Source organism: Enhydra lutris, unplaced genomic scaffold (assembly GCF_002288905.1).
Source record: "Enhydra lutris kenyoni isolate GAN:26980312 unplaced genomic scaffold, ASM228890v2 scaffoldscaffold9, whole genome shotgun sequence".
Classification (NCBI taxonomy): Eukaryota; Metazoa; Chordata; class Mammalia; order Carnivora; family Mustelidae; genus Enhydra; species Enhydra lutris.
Genome location: NW_019154093.1, coordinates 25,629,781 through 25,646,759, shown reverse-complemented (window position 1 = coordinate 25,646,759; position 16,979 = coordinate 25,629,781). Strand labels below are relative to the sequence as shown.

At 41.8% G+C, this 16,979-nt stretch overlaps 1 protein-coding gene across 1 annotated transcript in view; it reads left to right on the top strand.

Annotated features, from left to right (window-relative positions):
• Window positions 1-16,979, top strand: part of LOC111142828 (FYN binding protein 2) — a 96,612-nt gene that overhangs the window by 48,363 nt on the left and 31,270 nt on the right. The window contains 4 exon segments of the mRNA XM_022496152.1: window positions 3,412-3,446; window positions 6,046-6,077; window positions 10,168-10,292; window positions 13,163-13,306. Of these exon segments, the coding sequence (XP_022351860.1) occupies window positions 3,412-3,446; window positions 6,046-6,077; window positions 10,168-10,292; window positions 13,163-13,306 (336 nt within the window).

Sequence of the window (16,979 nt, the reverse complement as noted above, 5' to 3'; positions counted from 1 at the left end):
TGATGAGTGCTGTGAAGTGTGTAAACCTGGCGATTCACAGACCTGTACCCCTGGGGATAAAAATATATTATATGTTTATAAAAAATAAAATTTAATAATAATAATAAAAAAAGAAAATCCCAGGGAATTTACAAAAAAAAAAAATCTTAGAACTAACAAATGAGTTCAACAAGGTCACAGGATACAAAATAGAATTTTAAAATTCTATTTCTATATGCTAGCAATGAACACACTAAAATCAAAAAATACTACAACATTCACAAAAGCTAAAGAAAGAAATTAACTTGTGTTTAACAAAATGTTACAAGACTTAAATTTGATAACTACAAATTGCTGATGAAATAATTCAAAGGAAACCTACATAAATAGGGGAGATATACCATGTTTATGGATTGAAAAACTGCATATAGAAAAAAATATTCTCCCTTATAAAATTGTAAAAGGAAATTTAATGGAGGAAACATTGCGTTTCATGATGTTGGAGCAGTTGAATAGCCATAAATAAAAATCATTCAATCCATCAATCAATCTTAATGTAAGTCTCACATCTTTATAAAGATTAACTCAAAGGGGATCCATCTTTCATTCTCTGCCCACCAAGGGTGAGGAATCCAAGTATTACCTTTCTGGAGGAGATGGGGAGAGGGAGGGAGGAAAACAATGGGAAAGATGAGGTGGTTAGCTTTCACTGTCACCATTGTCCCTTAATGCCAGGAAAGCAAAGACCATCCCTTTAGGGGTGCATAGTTCAGCATGGGTGCCTTTCTGAGGCTTTGCCCTTTTATATAGAATGTGGGTAAGCAGGATTTAGGCTGTTCTGGAAGTTCTGCAGAATTGTCCTCAGAGGTCATCTAGACTACCCATTCAGACTGTGCTTCCTAGGCCCTAGGGTGGTCCTGAGGGGTACTGGAGACTTTGAGCATGACATCAACCAGAGAAGTTCTATGTGTGCCCGTGGGCAATATTCCACTCGAATGATTCTGTAGCTGGGAGGAAGTTTGAAAGCCATTTGCTAATGGAGTGACCTTGGGCAAGTTACTTTACTCTTTGGGCATCTGCCTCCTCATGGGTGAAATGCCAGTGTCAGTAGCGATCACTGGGTGAATTAAGTGAGGTCATGCATTTAAACATTTAGCACAGTTCCTACTATTTGTAAGTATAAAAAATGTTTGTTGCTTTTTATTATTGTTTTTATATTATTAGTAACAGTGCTCTTGCCTCCTAGTTTTCCAAGGTCACACAGCGAGTTAGTACTTGGAGAAAAAGCCTGCAAGCTGTGGTCATGTTATGGGGCCAGCAGTTGGAGGGTACTGAGGACCATCTTGTGATGAGTGTCCTTTTACCCCAGCTGGAACAAAGCTAGTCAGTGGAGAGAATGGGCTCCAGTGCTGTGGGACATATCCTCCAGTTATGAGTCCCTGTCCTTTCCTGACCCCATGGAGTAGAATCCTTTGTCTTTTATATTCCTTCCATGGGAGCAAGTTGTGATGGCAAAACTTTGGAGAACGTCTGGTTTGTTAAAAAAATCATAATCAAGGGGCGCCTGGGTGGCTCAGTGGGTTAAAGCCGCTGCCTTCGGCTCAGGTCATGATCTCAGGATCCTGGGATCGAGCCCCGCATCAGGCTCTCTGCTCGGCGGGGAACCTGCTTCCTCCTCTCTCTCTCTGCCTGCCTCTCTGCCTACTTGTGTTCTCTGTCGGATAAATAAATAAAATCTTTAAAAAAAAATCATAATCAAGTTACGAATGCATTATTAATTCAGTGTGTATTTTTGTGTACTAGCCTTGACAAGTAAGCTTCCTCTGAGCCTTAGTTTCCTCATTTCTAAGAATAATATCTCCCCTCTCCCCAGGTGACAATGAGAAGCAAAAAGATCATGATGTGTTATTTCTTTGTAAAACAAAGAATGATACATCAATTGAGTGAGGGAGATTATCATTTTTAAAATTGGAAAAGAAACCCATGTTTAGAATGGATATGGAGCAAACTGCACCATAAACAAATATTCATTGTGTATTAATAGCTAAACAACGGTTTTAAAGTAAACTGGCAAAATAATACATTTTGATTAAAAAATCAGTAAAAATAAAAGTGTACAATGGCTCCAGTTGAAGTGCATGGTATGAATCATCCACGGAGAATTTTAGGTCTTTGTGTCAAGCAATCGTGTACAGGCAGTGCCTAAAGAAAACCTAAGATTTCATTTGTTTTATCAATGGTTTTATGTGTCGAATAACAATGACCTTGAAATGCAACCTGGCTGGTTCACTTAGTTAAGCATCTGACTCTCGGTCTCAGCTCAGGTGTTGATATCAGGGTCATGAGATTGGGCTCTGCTTTGGGCCCCACAGTGGGCATGGAGCCTACTTAAAAAAAAAAAAAATGCAACATGTTTCTTGGTCACTTTTCTAAACTACAGCTTCAGGAACCTAGCAGCAAGAAAGAGAAGAAAAACAGGGGGAGTCCTACTTAATATGCATGCATATTCATTAACTGTAGGGGGAAACTTTTAGAGATGACATTTCAGCAAAGAAAAATCAAATAAGTAATTTTATCAAAAACCCATCACTTTCTATACAATATCTGGGGCTCTGCTAGGCATGTCCCATTTTTTTACATCATCTCCTTTAATCTCCCCATTAACTGTATAAGGCAGGTACTAATTGACTGCATTTCTCAAGTGAGCAAACTGAGACTCTAGGAAATGAAGTAATTTGTCTGCAGTCCCTCAGGTAGGAAGCGGCAGGACTGGGCTCTGAACCCACATTCTTGCCACTACTTGTGTTTGTTATTAATGAAGGTCAGTGTCACATCATTCAATAAAATCCACAGAACGATCAGAAAAAAATCCAAAAGGAATTCAAACCTCAGTTGGTGGCCAGTCTCCTCTTTTCAAGCTGTGCTAGGGAAACAGAACAGTTAAGGAACAAAAACACTTATGAGTGTGCTGTGGACTTAATTTTGTTGAAGTGGGATCTAGGCTTTTTTTTTTTTCTTTTTTTTCTTTTTTTTTTTTCCTTTTTTTTCTTCTTTTCCTTTTTTTTCTTTTTTGGAGGGGGGCTTTTTTCCTCTCCTTTCCCTTTCATGTTCCCCTTCTGACTGCAAACCACTAAATTTCAGTGCTGTCTCTTCAGCATGGAGTATGTATATCTATTTACTGAAACGGGAAACTGAAAATTGTTTCACATGTTTTCACTGACCATACATTCCATCCTGGAAATCCCCACAGAGATAAAAGCCATGGTCAGTGACCCGAGAACTCCCCACACAGACAAAGCCTCACACCGTTCCTTGTTCCAGAGGCTGAGAAAACTGAACTCTGCCGTCCTGCATAATTGTTTGAATCCTGGGTGCTGTAAGAAACGGGTGAATAAATGGCCTCTGACATCATTTTTTTCATGTTTATTTTAGCAACTTATGAAGTCGAAATTGAAGAACCCCAAAAGGTATTGTTCCCTCTTTTTACCAACTTCATAACTACAACAGGTATGCAGAATTGACAGTAGAGTGGTTTCTTTTAGGAGCCAGGAGGGAGGTCTTTGTTTTCGGTTTTCTCCCAATTTCTGAGGCTTTTCCAAGACTCCAGCTGCTAAGATTCTGTCTCCTGTAATAACAGAGATAGAAAAAGTGGTGTTGCGGGGGAGGGAGAAGCTGGCCCTAATCCATTCCCGCCCGTTATCTGTGGCGAACAGCATCAGCTGGCCTTTAATAACGGTCCCTTCAGAGAGAGGAGTGCTGTGGCCCAAGCCAAATTTGTACCTCCTGAGCTTTCTGGAGGATGGCCTGCCTCTGAAGGCACATTTTCTGGCTCCTGGTGGGCACAGTGCAAGGTGCCCCTTGGAGCCACTTGATTAGAGCCCAAGCAGAGTCCCTGCTGGCCCCAGTCCCAGCACCTGACCCTGTGATCTCAAACCTCCATTTCCTCACCTGTAAGATAGAGATAGTAGAAGTATCCACGTCTGGGTCATTGTGGAAACGAGAGTGAGGTAAATTCAGGGAACCCATGTGATGGTAAATGCCCATACCTTTCCCAGACATTTTGCCTCTCTGGGCTCCTGCTGGGTCTTCTGGAAAATGGCGGCTTCTCTGTGAGGGCAGGAAGCAGATGCCCTGTGGCAACCACATTTGCTGTAGTAGATGCTCAATAAATAAGGGGGTTTGTACTTGTTTCACTGAGTTGCTGAGAGAACTCAAAGTAGCTAAGCTCCCAATACAGAGCCTGGCACACAGTAGGGCCTCCCCTCATGTTTCAGCTTGGTCAATGAAGGTTCACTTGTTTCTCACAGAGTTCATTTAGTCCAGATCTTTCATCTTTCTGCTTGTTTTCTTACACCTACTGGAAAGGCCTGTTCATTTGTGGTACACTTTCTAGCTAGAAAACTATAAATGATTATTCTTATTAATGAAAGTAGAAACATTCTATTAAAATGCTTCAATTATCTGGCAATATCTCCAAAATAATAAACTTTTCTGTATAAGTAAACTCTGTAAATAACTAGAGTTTATCCCATTCAAAAGGGAAAAAGACATAAAAGTATTTTTAACATGTTTTAAAAACATTTATTTGAGAGAGAGAGAGAGAGATGGTGGGGGTAAGGACAGAGGGAGAAAGAGAGGGAGAATCTCCAGCAGACTCCTTTAAAATTTAAAAATATATTACTCCTTTAAAATTTAAAAACATATTTTTAAATTTTAAATCTTAACTTTCAGACATGTATTGCGTTCATCTCCGTATTCTTGTCTCGGCAGGTGGAATCTGATCTTACCCTGTCTTCATGACATGGAATCCTCTGTAACATAAGGGATTGAACGGCTACAGTTCACGCTCTTCTTTATAAGACACTGCTAGTCCCTTAGGGTGCCTGGGCGGTTCATTCGGTTAAGTGTCTGCCTTCGGCTCAGGTCATAATCTCAGGGTCCTGGGATCGAGCCCCGCATCAGGCTCTCTGCTCAGCGGGGAGCCTGCTTCTCCCTCTCCCTCCGCCTGCCTCTCTGCCTACTTGTGCTAAATCTTAAAAAAAAGAAAAAACAAAGATGATGTTAGGCCTTTGTTAGGTGTTCAGAGTTAGCTGTCTTTCCACCAAACCCCAAGTCTGTCTGCTGTCATTGTTTCCTGTTCTCTGACAGTTTCAATTTCTCTATCAATATCTTTGTGTTGAGCAGGGAGTCTTTCACATGGATAATTCTGTACCAAGACCTTGTTGCATGTCAGGCACTCATGCAAAGGTGGGGCACTTCATCCTCCATGTTCCCTGGTGAGCTAGTATCACAACTTGCCTCTTACAGGTGAGGACTGGAGGCTCAGAGAGGTTCAGCAACCTGTCAGTAATGCAGCAGGGGTCCATCTGACCTGTCACTCTACCATCCATGTTGTTAGAATTATACAGGAGATAAGAACCAGTCGTCCCTGATTGAAGGCCTGTGGGGCCCTCCTCAAAGGAGGGCAAATGAGCTTTTAGGCTGGTCTTGGTCACAGCATGTTCAAAACTTAGCTATTTTCTGTTTTCTTCAACATTTTTGTCTAGATTCAAAATGATGAATCAGATCTATGTGATGACTAAATCAAAGAGTTATGTTGTGGTCACTGGGACATAATCTTAATGGAGCCAAATCTAGATCGTCTGGGAGTGAATTTGGGATCAGGGGGTGTGTGACCAGCCAGGGAGAATTCCCAGCATGACTTACACATTTGTGTTACCGATTCTGCCCACTGAAACATTGCTCTGATAGCCCAAGTGTGTATTTCCCCAAATGATGGAAAACTTTATTCTGCAAACACATTCCTGGAAAAGCATGCAGAAAACAATTTATTCTTCTAAGTTAGATTATATATTCCCTCCGGCATGCTGCTTTTCCTTTTCCACTGACCTTCAGTTCCACTGGCCAGGGTTTCTGGAAGTTTCTGTTGTCAGTGTCTACCTTTGCTCCGTCCTGAGACCTCACCTACCTGGTCTTCTGGTTAAGTCTCTAATGATCTGTAGTCACACATCAAAGGCATGGTTTGGATTGATTTATGAAAATGACCATTTCCCTCTTTACTTTCAGCCTTGGAAGAATGGTCTCCATCAAGAACTTAGGTGAGTTTTATCTTCAAATGGGAAAGCATTAGTCCAACCTCTGTTGACTGAACCAGTTTTCTTAGATGGGTCAGATATGTTTTCAGAGACTGAGCTGGTTCAACTTCCCCAGTGCCTAGTAAGGTACCTGGTACAGAGAAGGTGCTCGAGGGTCCTGCCTGGCCTTTCCCTCCTGGTTGTTCTAGCCCACACCACCCTCATCGGTAAACACTTACTGAGTCTCCAGCATGGGCTAGCCACTTGCTAACCACTGGGGGAGTAGCAGTGATGGCAACCCGGCCGCTACCCTCAGGGGCTCCCGGTCTGTGGGAATCACACAGTCAAGTAGGCATATAACCATCATGTGACTGCCAAAGAACTTCATTTCCAATATGCACCATGCTGTTTCAAATCTCTGTGCCTTCACTGCCTTAATTCATTAGTTCATTCTAACTTAACGATCCGGTAAATATCTAATGACCATCAAACATTCCCACCTGTAAGAAGCCTTCCTAATTCCCCTCCTTCAAAGAGAAGTAGCCAGACCCTCCCACCCACCCCCACCAAGGTACACAAGTTTGCACTAACCTCACTGCATGTCATTTGTTTGCTAATGTGCCAGTTTATCCTGACTCTCCTTCCCTTCCCTGCTTCTTGTATGTGAGCTCCTTATAAGAAGGGCCTGTGTTTCTCGTTTTTGGTGTTCCTGACACCTCTCATACTTCTGGATCCAAAGCAGGGCCTTGGCAAGGCTGCGCTCTGACCCTCCTCTTCAGAGTCTGTGTCTATCATTCTTCCCCTGGAGGTACTTTTAATGCATTAGAGGAAACATGGTGAAGTCTAGAGAAGCAAGTATCAGAATTCCCTGGCCGAGGTTAAACACCTAAGCAGTGGATCATGGGGAAAACCATGGTTCATGTCTGTCCTTGAGTTCTGGTCTGCCTCGATTCATGCCCCCCGTATCTACCCTCTAGCATCTAGCATGGTGCTGAGCACTTGAGAGGTACATGTCACATGGTTAATTCTGTGTTTATTGAGATTTTACTCTCTTCAGATGCTGCTAGATTCTGAGATACAAAAATGAATGGAGTATATTCTCTGCCCTTGGTTCCAGATGGGCATGGAGGCTAGAATGGATGGGGGAAAGGGGCTATTTGGAGGGGGGGAAATGATCATCTCAGTAGGAAGTTACAATATAATCACTGCTAAGTAGTTGTAGGAACACAGAGATGAGGCCCTGGGCATACTGTCTTGAAGAGTTGACAGCTGAATTCAATCTTGAAAGACCTATAGGAGTTGTCGTAATGATTGTTCTAGGCATAAGGAAAAGTATGAGCAAAGACATGAGGTCGGTCAAGGACTCCCCAAACAGGGATCATGCATGAGCATGAAGTGCAGTGTGGAAGCAGAAGGAACAAAGCCATGGGGAGTATGCAGAGCTGGGTCCAGGAGGGCCTGCACCCCCTAATTTACAATTAGACCAGCCCCGTCCAATGGAACTGTAAGGCAAAGCACAAATGTCATTTAAAATTTTTCTAGTAGCCAAATGTTAAAAAGTAAAAAGGAAACCCAGCTTTTGCATCAACTTGGACGGGACTGGAGGAGATTATGCTAAATGAAATAAGTCAAGCAAAGAAAGTCAGTTATCATATGGTTTCACTTATTTGTGGAACACAAGGAATAGCATGCAGGACATTAGGAGGAGGAAGAGAAAAATGAGGGGGAATCAGAGAGGGAGACGAACTATGAGAGGCTGTGGACTCCAAGAAACAAATTGAGGGTTTTGGAGGGGAGGGGATGGAGGATGGGTGAACCTGGTGGTGGGTATTAAGGAAGGAACGGATTGCATGGAGCACTGGAGGTTATATGCAAACAGTGAATCGTGGAACACTACATCAAAAACTAATGACATACTGTGTGGTGACTAACATAACATTAAATTAAGTTTAAAAATGTGAAAAGAAACAGGTGAAATTAATTATGTGTTTTATTAATCCCAGTATATCCAAAATATTGTCATTTTGACATGTAATCAATATAATAACTATTACTGAGGTATTTTATAGTCTTTTTTCTCTAATTCTTCAAGATCCAAATATATGTTATACTTACAGCTCAGTCTAGACCGGATACATTTCGAATGCATGATATCCATACATGGACAGTGGCCGCAGGTGGAGAGCACAGATTTAGACTTTATATTCTAGGTCAGGGGGAGCCACAAAGAGTTTCTTTCTTTCTTTTTTTTTTTTTTTAAAAGATTTTATTTATTTATTTGACAGAGAGAGAGATCACAAGTAGGCAGAGAGGCAGTCAGAGAGAGAGAGGAGGAAGCAGGCTCCCCGGTGAGCAGAGGGCCCGACGCGGGCCTCAATTCCAGGACCCTGGGACCATGACCCGAGCCGAAGGCAGAGGCCCTAACCCACTGAGCCACCCAGGCGCCCCACAAAGAGTTTCAAAGCAGAGATAACGTACTCCATCCCCTCATAGTATTCCTCATAGTCACCATATTGAATTTAATTTGATAATTACTTATAAAGATCCAGTTATAAGTTACTGGACAAGACCTGACAAGTTAAGATGGATTACCAAGGGCATGTACATCAACAAGTATTTATGTTTTAGGAGAAATACCAACAATGTGCCATGAGGAATAAGAACTGGGTAATTCTAACACTGCAAATGCTTCCATGAAGACAAGGATCCCAACAATTACTGCAGGTCCATTATGTGCTCTGAACAATGCTGAGATTTCAACAGTTTCTCACATTTCATTCTCCTGGTAAACATGGACATTGGCATTGTGACCTTTCATTTATGAATGAGAAAATATGATTTTTTTTAATAGAAAGGTTAATCATGGACTTGCAGAAAGAGGGATATATAGTGGGGATTAGAAGCCAGCCCTCCTGGGGCGCCTGGGTGGTGCAGTGGGTTAAGTTTCTGCCTTTGGCCCAGGTCATGATCTCAGGGTCCTGGGATTGGGCCCCACATTGGGCTCTCTGCTCAGCAGGGAGCCTGCTTCCCCTTCTCTCTCTGCCTGCTGCTCTGCCTGCTTGTGATCTCTCTCCCTCTGTTAAATAAATAAAATCTTAAAAAAAAAAAAAAAAGCCAGCCCTCCCTCATTGCCTCTGATCATCATGGAACTGGCAGATGGCCTTACTGGTGGGCACGGTGCTCAGTAATTACGTGAATGAATGAAACTCCTGACAACTCTTTCCATTGTCTTTCAGAACAGTACTGTCTCTGGTGCTTTTCCTCCCTTGTTGACCTCCTCTTCTGAGTTTCTTTGAGGGCTCCTCTTTTTCTGCCTTCCATATGAATGTGGTTGTAAGTCTAGTTCACTGTGCCAGAACAGAAGTCCTCATTTGGGGGTTGATGATTCCTCAGCATTCTCTCCTTGGACCTCAGGTCCCATGCTGTTGCTGCTCTAGATCACACAGCATTGGTGCTGGGAATACATATAGAAATAGCAGAGCTCCGCTGCTTTATAACTTGATTGTTTGTTTACAAGGCAAAGTGGAAGAACTGGAGGCTGATCTATAAACAGTGCTTTATAATACAAATAGAATGACAAAGTGTTGGGGCAGCAGATAAGAAGGTATGACTGGGAGAATCAGGGAAGGATTCTCAGAAGTAAGATGATTCAGACAAATTGAGAAGGGTTTGATGTTCTCCATCAAGATGCAGAAGGCATGTCTGTCAAGGGAAATGGCAACTAAAAAGGGAGAGTTGCTCGAACCAGGATGGTTGGTTTGGGGAATGTGAGTCTAGAGCAAAAGTTGAGGGAAGGAGTATAGGGAGGTGGGGTTGGAAAGAAAGGTTGTGATCACAACACGATGGGTTTATATTTTAGCCTATAGGCAATGGGGAGTTCCTAGGAGATTTTAAGCAGGGATTCCTTCTGGCATTGATTGGAGAGGGTAGAAACTCAGTGAAATGATCTAGTGGGTTGACCTGATCCTCATCTTAGAAGAAGGTAGGGGGAGAAGAGGAATTATTCAGTTGTTTACATTCACTTTTTCCATTCATTTCTTTTAGGATTGGGTAATACACTATGATCGAAACACTCTAAACCTCACTTTTCCCTTGTTATCTCTTCACATCTAAGCCCTAAACATGAAGATGAAGATGAAGATAAAAAGGAGAAGGAAAAAGAGCCATGTGAATTAGAACCTCAAAAACCAGAAAAAGATCTACTTTCAAGTCATCTTTTCAAGGTATCAGTGTTCTAGGGTTCAGGGCCAAACAGTAAAAGTTGAGGGATATCATGGGAGTAGTTCATGGAGTGACTTTTTAGAGCCTGAGACAGCAGCTCTCTACAGACAGCATCAGAAGACCCTGGGGTATTGGATGTTTCTTCAAAGAAATGAACTTGACAGTAACACTGAGCTCAAGACTCAGGTGTCCACTTATTAGCCATGAAGCAGGCCTTAGGGGTGGGGCTGGGTCTAGCATGAGTTCAGCAAGGCATCCAGAGGGCAAAACATAGACACTCATTCGGGTGTTGTACCCTGCAATTGAACAGCCCCAGAAGGAGGGCCTCCTTAAGGTGTGTGCTTGAGGGCCCTACTTAGAAGAACAACTTACCTCTGAGCTCAGTCTTTTCATCTGTAATAGAAGAACAAATCATCCCTACTCAATTACCATCCCCAGTCCCACCCTGATTCTGTCTGGTTTATGTTGATAAGATAATGTATGTGAAAGTGCCTTGTAGACCATGAGATACCATAAAAATGTAAGGTATTCTTAATTATTACTTATTAGTAAATACTATATGCATGTGTATACTCCTATCCAATTGACATTGTCCCCCTCAAAACAGCTAGAGTTGTCAGAGTCTTAAATTATCGATATCACCAGTGCTGCTAGTAATGCTCACAACATTCTGAAAACCTATTTGAGATGTGCCTATCGTAGAATATCAAATTGCTCGAGTCCCAGCTGCAGGGCTTGGGAAAATCAAGCAGCTTGGTGGTGTTGTGGGCCTGAACTGGTGGGTAGGCCCACAGGGTTCAGAGCCAAGACTCTGTGTTTATAGAGTATCACAAAGCAGCATAATTCAAGGAAGAAGTAAGTCACTAATTGTGAAAGAAGGGGACCAGAATTAGGGAAGGGGCATTGCATCCTGAGGCCAGAGAGCAGACAAGGCCATAAGTGGGTGATGGGGCCAGAGATCAGAAAGGGGTTATCAGGAGCATGAGAAAGATAATGGGGAAGTCACGGTTATGGACATTGACCATGAAAGAGCAAAGGCAGGGATATGTTCTTTATCAGTGCTGGCCATTTGACAAGAGCCAGGTATGGGGTCAGGCTGCCACCAAAGGGACATATTCCTGCTTTTGTGATGTGGATTTGAGTTTTGGAAATTGTTGTAGGTGATTTGGATTATGTTAGGTAAAAGTAGTGGGTGGTGTAGCTGGGCAGTGCTGTTTGGGGTCAGGTGTAAATGGTACGTCAGTAGATACAAATTCAAACTGACCCTAGGAAGCATTCCCAAGGACAGGCCAAGGGGAACCCACACATGGCCTTATTAGGGGCCACAGTGAAGGAAGGCAATCACGGCATTTGTGTGAAACTCTGACTTATTACTTTGTCATTTTTCCCCATTAAAAAATTCATTCTTGGTGGGGCGCCTGGGTGGCTCAGTGGGTTAAAGCCTCTGCCTTTGGCTTAGGTCATGATCCCAGGGTCCTAGGATCGAGCCCCACATTGGGCTCTCTGCTCGGCAGGGAGCCTGCTTCCTCCTCTCTCTCTGCCTGCCTCTTTGTTGCTTGTGATCTCTGTCTGTCAAATAAATGAATAAAAATCTTTAAAAAAAAAATTCATTCTTGGCTCTGTGACTTAAAAAAATGCCCCTCCTTTTAGTTTGTCCAGACCACACCAAGAGCTCAGGAAATCCCATACTTTATAACTGTTAAGTACTTCGGCTTCTTCCGACTGCTTTCAGATGTATTGTCATAGTCAATGCTCCTGTCCACTTGCCATCGGAAGGACAATAATCTCCTCTCCTATCATCATCTGATAAATAGCCAGAAAGGCTGTAATTCTCCTTGGTTTTGGTGTCTATTCCTGGAAGTCCATCCAGAGCTTTCTGAAATGCACATCTGCTCAGATTGCTGCCTGGGGCTCAGTGAGGCCCCCATTGAACCTTGCACACAAGACCCTGCATGACTCAGGCTCATTCTGTCACATCTTTCTCACCTCGTCTTTTCAACCTGTCCCTTCCAGTCTTCCTTCAGCATCAGCTTCCGTACACCCATCTGAGGACCCTAACTTCTCCAGATACCCATGTGTTTGCTCGTGCTGATTTGTCCCTTTATCCCCTTGGTCAATCTCTTCCTTTCATTTTAAAGTACTCTTTAATAAGATCTGCTTTGGAAGTCTTCCTCCACCCTGTCTCCCAGCCAAGAGAACTGACCTCCCCTCCTCCGTTTCTGTCTCAGTGAACAACACAGCTGCAAATGGCCCTTGCCATGTGGTACCTTAATGTTTGTGTGTCTTGTCTCCGTGATCAGTGTGTAGGCCACCGTGCCCTTGGTGTCTCTCTATCTCCAGAACTCAGCATTCATGTCTGACCAACACTGCAGGGAGGGAGTGGGAAAGGAAGTACAGAGGAACAGAATGACAGGGGGCCAGAAGAAATATCAGGCGAAAGGAACACAGCATCCCTTGGTGGTCAAGAGCACAGGAATCAAGTTCTGCCTCAGTAGACCACTGGCTAGGAAACCAGAGGATTTGGAGACCTGTTATTTAACCTTTCTAAACTCTTTATCATGTGGACTAGTGATATTTTCCCAGTGGGGGGGTCCTGGAGATGAGGTGAGATAAGATATTTGAAGAACCTTCTCTGTTACATGCTGCGGCCTCCTGTGGGGCTGCCTCCCCTGGGCATTTGGTGGCCGTTCAGAGGTGAGCCAAAGACTTGGTGTGCATCCTTGTGAAACTTTGTCTAGGGGGACTGCGTTCAGTACCACAATAAATCCTTGCTATCCGTGAAGCATGAATGACGGAAGAAAAGCACAAGTAAGTGGGAAGCGGAGCAGGTGAGTCAGAGCTCTATAGCACCCTCCCTATTGCATGTATTTAGGGGGCCACGCGTGGAGGGATGCTGGGAAGAAAGCAGGTGATGAAAGTCCTCGGAGGCCGCAGGAGCGTGCTGCCCAGGAAGCAGGGCCCTGTGAGCGATGGCGCCCAGACGAAGGCCTGCCTCCAAGACCCGAAGCTGGCCAGGCGCTCCCTAGGCCACTGTGAGTTGCCTTTCTTCCTGGTTCTGTTCACCGTCGTCACATGATCTACAAGTTGTGGGTGTCTAAGATGTTCCTTTCTTTTATAAATATTTATTGAACATTTATTATGTACCAGGAAACTTACCCTCATGAGGCAGTTGTGCAGTCCTGGAAAGAGCACTGGATTTAGAAGTAGAAGACCAGAGAGGAATAGGTATTGGTTACACAAAGAAAATAGATATCCACTCCGGCCCAATAAACCCTGGCAGACCACAGACATTTCATGTGTTACAAATCAGTTATAAGAAGAATAAATATGCAGTGATCATAAGATGAACTCCAGGTCCCTTAAAATATGCCTCTGGGCTAACTGGCCATATCCTTGCCTCACAGGTCCTTCCCTGTATACTCTGCTGTATTCTGCATATCCTGTTTTAAGTGTTTAAATGTCCCTGTAATTTCATCTGATCTCTGTCTGGAATTCTCTACCTGCTGATGTCCTAGACATCCTTTAAGTTCTATCTCAGAAGTCACTTCTTCTGAGGTCTCCCTTACCTCCGTCCATCCTCCTCTTCCCTGCTCCCCAGGGACCACAGTTCCCCACTCTTTCTGTTTCTGTGGCACTGAAACAGCAACCAAGTGACCGCATCTCCATATTAGGCTTTGCAGTTAAGCATTTCTGGGACCCAGGCCCCCTATATACTAAGCCCATCATCTTAGGAAGCTTACAGGGTTTCATGTACAAATGGGGTTGATATTATTTTCCAGGGCTATTTGTCAATGTTTGTAAAGTGTATATTTCATGTGATCACTAACTGTTAGTTCTCTTCATTTATTTCCTTCTCTAAAAAAAGTATAGCATACCTTACATTATAATACATGGGGTACGTGTTTGTCTCCCATGGTACACGGTGGGCACCATGTGATCAGAGACCATTTGGTATTTTTCTCTGTATTTCTGCAACCTTGCACAGTGTCTGGCACACTGGAGATCCCCCAACAAAACTTTGTTAAAGAAAGGAGTAAAAGAATAAATCCAACTTCAGTGAAACTATGGTAGATTTGACAACATGAATTATTCTCTTGACTAAGAAAAGTAAAGAATAGATTTTTGGAAAATGTATTAAAGTATCACAGAACAGATGTAAAAAGAAAGCATCCATATACTCGCAGGAACCAGGAACCCTGGAAGGTGAGTGCCAGAGCTACTCTTGGCCCTAGGGGGTTTTACTGGATCTGAATCTCTTGAGCTCCTGTTTTGACTGTGTGATGTGCAGAGGACAGGAGCTATATCCCAGGGCCTGCCCCAAGTGAGTTTATAATTGGGAACTCCTTTATGAAGTCAGGACCTCACAGGATTATGTCTACACAGAATGAATAAGACTGTGCCTATAGTAAAAAATACCATATTGTGTACTTATAAATTTGTTATAAAAAGATTTCAAGCGTTCTGAACACAATACAAATTTTTTCAAAAATAAATGGAAAAGGGAGGAAAAGACATTTTGATACTAATAACACATGAGAAAGCACAAAGGTGGCATAAAATAAAAAACCATGCCTTAAATTGAGAAGTAGGTAGACTTAATCTGGAATACAGAGGGAAAATAAACAAACACCAGAAGTGAGAAGACCAGCTGAAGTGAACTAAAGAGTTACAGGAGAGCCTTGAATATGGGGCTGAAAGCTATTTTCATGCAATTGTGTACTGTCTGTGAGAAGTCACTATAGATTTGAAGATTATACCATGAAGAAAATAGTCCAAAGAGGATTATTCTGAGTAATCTGTACATGCTGCTAAAGCACAAAGGGAGTTGCTGAGTCCATTAATAGTTCTTTGCAGTACTTGTTTGAGTAGCACAAAATGTCTAGTCAAGGACAGTGGGCATAAAATCAGAAAGTTTTGAGAAGAAAAAATACAATAGAGTGTCTTTCTATACTCCTTCTATGCAAATAGACCTCTTGGAAAAATGAATGAAATAAAAGTATCACTTCTTTTCGTTGAAAACAATTAATGCAACATAAACCCTTGTAATCAAAGGAAACTTGGTGCTGGGTGAAGAAAAAAGAATGATTACCATAAGCTGATCCTCATATCCATCAGCAGTTCAAATCCCCACCACTATATGTGTGGTCCAAAAGAAGACCAATGTAATCTAATGTGATATCAGCTTGGTAGCTCTCCCAGACAACTAGTAGAAGCAAACAAAATCCTCTTTGATGGAACAAACTTCTATCCCAGGTTTAAATAATTCCACAATATATACTTCTAAAAATTAACAGTTCATAGATAGAAATTACTAAACACACAAGTAAACAAGTCACAGTGAATGAAAACCAGTGGAACAACAGACTCTAGGAGCCAACCTGCAAGATAGTACAGATATTAGAATTATTAAACACAAAGCATAATATTTAATATATTTTAAAAATTAAAAAATATGAACAGGGAATAAACAGATTTGAAAAAGATAAATTGATAAGTTGATATAGAAATAAATTAATTATACATCAGATTAGACACAGGAGAAGAAATTAAGGAATGAGAAGATAAATCTAGAGAAATTATTCAAAATATATTCCACAGAGGAAACGATAGGAAAGAATGAAAGAGAGGATAAGGATCCTCCAGGATAAAAGGAGAAGACTTAAAATAACATCAAATCAGAGTTCTACGAAAGGATCGTAGAAAGAGTGGAAAGGAGGAAAAAATAGGTAATGCCTGATAATTTTTTAGAATTGTTGAAAAATATCAATTTATACATCCAGAAGCCCTTAAGTTCTCAAGCAGCATACATAAAAGAACTCCACACCTAGTTATATCTTAAGGAAATGGAAAGATATTGAAGAATAAGAAAATATCTTAAAATATCTTAAAAGCAGACAAAGGAAAAGGCCAGTCACCCAGAAGAAAACAAGCAGGCTGATTGCTGAGTTCTCAAAAGCAAGAGTGTGTAACTTGAATACAACAGTGCTATTGAAAGATACTGAATGTCTACCAAGATTTGTGTAACTAGTAAAAATGCATGTCAGGAATGGAGGAAAAAATATGGTATTTTCAAACAAATAAAAAGATTTTAATCACAAAATAAAACCTTCTGATGGAGATTCTAAAGTGTTCAGTTCAGGCAGAAAGAAGATGATCCCAGAGGGAGAATTTTGGATATAAGAAAGAATAGCAAAAGTGTCAACTGAATAAAACAACATCAAACTATGGAGAGGGGAAAAAATATTGAGCGTTAATAGCACATACTTTGGGAAGGTAACTCAAAGCATTCTAAGGTCTTTAATTGTGAGTAAGTATAGTAATTTATGCAAGCTTTAGAAGAGTAGCTAGAATATATTCATCAAAAGATACCAGAGTGAAAAGCAAGGCACAGAGTGGGAGAAGTTACTTGATTTATACATATATTTGACAAAGGACTCCAATATGGAATATATCAATCTTCTATAAACATCACTGTATCCAGAAAATATAAAGTAGAAATCAGAAAAAGAAATTGAGAGACATTGGGAAAGAAGAGATACTTCACTCATGAAGATACTCAAAAGGCAAATACATTATGGAGGAGCTGTTCACCTTCATTAAGTCTCCGGGAAATGCAAATGAAACCTACAATGTGATATCACTACCCACCCACCCAAACGGCTAAAATAAAAACCACTAAAAATATCAATTCTTAGTGAAGTTATG